The sequence below is a fragment of the Mesitornis unicolor genome, unplaced genomic scaffold, assembly GCF_000695765.1.
Source record: "Mesitornis unicolor isolate BGI_N332 unplaced genomic scaffold, ASM69576v1 scaffold24729, whole genome shotgun sequence".
NCBI lineage: Eukaryota > Metazoa > Chordata > Aves > Mesitornithiformes > Mesitornithidae > Mesitornis > Mesitornis unicolor.
In genome coordinates, this window is record NW_010205716.1 from 1 (window position 1) to 3701 (window position 3701).

The 3701-nt window shown below is 37.6% G+C and overlaps 1 protein-coding gene across 1 annotated transcript in view; it reads right to left on the bottom strand.

Annotated features, from left to right (window-relative positions):
* Positions 1 to 849: 849 nt before the first annotated feature.
* The window catches only part of LOC104546181 (MAGUK p55 subfamily member 6-like), a 14706-nt gene continuing 11854 nt past the window's right edge, over positions 850 to 3701 (bottom strand). The window contains exons 3-5 of the mRNA XM_010191507.1: positions 2312 to 2464; positions 1566 to 1793; positions 850 to 1002 (exon numbers count right to left, since the gene is read on the bottom strand). Of these exons, the coding sequence (XP_010189809.1) occupies positions 850 to 1002; positions 1566 to 1793; positions 2312 to 2464 (534 nt within the window). The remainder of the gene's footprint in view (positions 1003 to 1565; positions 1794 to 2311; positions 2465 to 3701) is intronic.

The window sequence follows — 3701 nt, forward strand, 5'->3', positions numbered from 1 at the left end:
ATATATATTGCTCTCAAGTAATGTCTGGCTCACTACTGCTTGTTAACTAACAAAGAGTGAGCAATTTAGAGGTAGAAAGGGAAATTAGTAATGCTGCACTCTTTGCCTAGATTGCCACTGCCGCTTGCAATTTTGAGTATCTCGGGTTGAGAAAAGTTGAGTAAAGGTTCACTCGTTCCACTTTCAAAGGCATTGATGATGTTTAATTGTGTGTACAGTGTCCTGGAAAAAATAAATATAGCTTAAGCACTGGATTACGTTTCTACTGCAGGACTGAATGTAGAAATAAAACCTTAAAGCAGAATGAGCTGTTAATATTTGAAATAGTGCCAAACGCTTGGACTATGAACATGCATGTTACAGCTCACAGACACTGACCACCACTGTGGAAATAAAAAATGCAGCTTCTCCAAATAGCTATTCTCACCCCTCTTCCAAGCCACAGGATTCATTTCCCTCTCTCTCTCTCCCCTCAACTCTGAGCTCTCAGGAAGGGTCCACCTCTTCCACAGTCACTGTCAGGGAAGGCTTACCACAATTAACATACTCAGCCTAAGACTTTCTGCTAGAAATTGTCCACTTAAACTGATTTTTTAATGCCTAGGTTTATGATACAAGAACAAAGACAAATAAATAGCAGTAATAGCAAAATGAGTGTTACACACACAATTTATACTATTCAATTTTCTCTAGTACTTCAATTGTTCATAACTTGATATTACCTTAAAATTATATTGCAGCGTAAATATTTTTCCCTATATCTACTGTTAAATATAAGTAGATCATAAGTTAAAGAGTTTATTATCGAGGCAACTAGTGACGCGTTTGGGTTGGGTTTTTTTGTGGGCTTTAAAAAATCTTTTTACCAACCTGCCACCAATTTGGATCTTCCCGGTTTACAATCTGAAGAATTTCTCCTTTAGAAAATTTCAAGCCTGCTTCTTTGCATGGGATGAGGTTGTCGTTATATGGATTATAATCAAAATGACACTTCACAAAAACCTGAAATGTGTAAAAATTTACAAAGCTTAAACGTTATAAAGTACATTCTTACTAATTTATCTGTCAAACTGAAGTGATGTTTTTACCTACAGCACAAGACGTCTGACATGATCAAAGTTGCATTTGGCAAGTAAAACACAATCTATGGGAAAAACCTAGCGTATACCAGCTGAGAGAGTACAACAATCAGCAGTGCAAACCTTGGCTTAAGGAGATTCATGATAAAAATAAAAAAAACAACTGTTCTATTTGGACGATGTATTATGAAACTCATTTTTGCCTTTCAGTATATACAACTCAATTCTCATTCTGACTTTAAAGTACTTAAAAAGATTAAAAAATCTCAGAATGAGAGCACTGTATTCAAGGCTTGTGGAATCTTCAGAATTAATTTTGCCATCAACTCAGTGTTTGAAAAGAAACATGGTATGTGACTGCAACAGAAACAGTAAGTTCCTGCTAGCATTAAATACAGGAAATAATAAAAATCTTAAAGTAATCTAATGCGATAAAGTACCAAGCAGAAGTTCTTTTGACAGAATTGGTAGCAATGTTCTACTGACCTGTTGAGGAATAACAGCGTCTCTGTAGCTGGGGAGGATCTTCAGAGTGACACTGCCACTAATATTTTTCAGCAGTTCCTGCAATTCTTTCGGATTATTTCCGACCTCGTGGCCGTTCACCTCTTTAATAATGTCACCTACGTGCAGAAGACCTTGTCGATCTATCATTCCACCATGAAGAATCCGTGCTATTACCAGATCATTGTTCTCAACTCTGAAGGTAACACCCTGAAAGAGGTATGCGCCACCGAGTTTACCACTGTTTGAATTTCAATTTCATTTTACCATTATCTCAAGCAAAAATATACAGCAATGGGATATTCTGTCTACCCCAGTGAAAAGAGACAGTAATAGTGACTACAGTGTAAGAGTTCCTAATACACAGATAAGCGTCAGGTGACACAAAACAGCTTTCAGACAAGGTTTTTATAACTGAACAATGACTGTATTGTTCTTCATTGCATGCAATCCTGTCGTTCTGTATCAGGACCAAACAGATGTTGTGTTAGTCAATTATGCTAGCAAGTCACTCACCCTTGTGACTGCCTATTCACTATCCCATAATCTCTTTCAGAGAACAGCATGGAGAACACAATCTTCATTATGTCATCTTCTTATGACAACTGATCGTATCACCCATTAAATTACACAACATAATAGTGGAAATAATTAAAAAATAATGCAAGAAATCAGGCACACACAAATGTTTTCATTCGCACTTTGAAGACAGACTCATCCTCAATTACCAGTGGTTCTCCTGCTCTTTTGTGAATTCCAAGGATACGAATAGCATCTACTGGAACAATCTGGTTGTTCACTGAAGCATTATTGACCTCTGGGCTAGAAGGAGGGGAATCGTAACATTTTGAAGCCACAATATCATGTGCTTCCAAGAGTGACTGCAAAGGAACAGAAAAAGTCTTTGTAAAAATCTTGAAATAGCCATTTGCAAGAGCATTTAGAGCTGAATAACCACGGAATCTGCCTTTTTGGGACCAGATCACAAAACTCTTACGTTATATGGAACAGAGCAAAAATTGACATGCAAGTACTCACATGAACTGATAAGCCTACTGTTTTGGCAAATATGCTCTCTTTTGTAAATACAAATGCTTATTCCTAAGAAAGTATAGGAGAAATGTAATCAATCTGGGAGGAATACATGATTTCGCAGGGAAGAAGATGGAAAAAGGAGTGCCTAAAATAGTCTTTCACCTTTTGAGCCATTATCCAAGCAAATGGCTAAAGTAAAGGAACAACCCACTGAAAAAACCTCATCATTAGGTACTTGTGTTTAATGTAATAAAATTTTCCTCCACAGTAATTTGGATAATTACAGGTACACAAGGATTTCTAGCAATCTGCAGAATGAGTGGTTTCTGCTTGCATAAAGCCAAGGCAGAATTCTACCACCAAATGAATCGAAGCTGACAAAATTCACTTTCTGAAAGACAAGAGCTCAGACCTTATAGGTAATGGTGTTTTCACCAGTCCACACACATAAACACAAAGCAAAAGGAGGAGATCCAAATAAATATAATAATCTTTGGAAGACAATGCAATTTAGACTTAATTTCCTTATAAAGATACTTTAAGATTTACAGAAAAGATAACACAATACATAAAGGTAAAACAGGATCAATCTTCTGAAATTAGGCAGTGGAGACCTTCTGTCTTAAAGCAGAAAAGGGACACCCTATGGCACCATATATGGTAGTTCAAGATAAAGCATCCTCTAGCACAGAGTCTCACTAACAGATACTGAAAGAGAAAAAAAAGCAAGTAGAGGAGATACCTACTAGGCCTCAAACAACATCGCTTTGTTTCAAACAGTGACCTGATGAGACAGGGTCTCAAGTCAGATCACTGGTGTCAAATAAGTAGCTAAAAAGAGAAGACACCACAGGGACTGCCACTGAGAGTGACAAGCAGATGCCAGAGGAAGACAGCTGTCTACTAGAAAGCAGAGCAGGTGAGCAGGCAACATTTATTTGCTGTGCAGTCTGCTCCATCCTTCTGTAAGCCACTTCTAACCTAAAAGTTGTGCAACTGTATTAGTTCAGTGTGAAGCTCAACAAGCAAGATCTCAAGCTGTCCCAGAGCTGAACGGTCATTTTAATCTGCCCACTACACGAC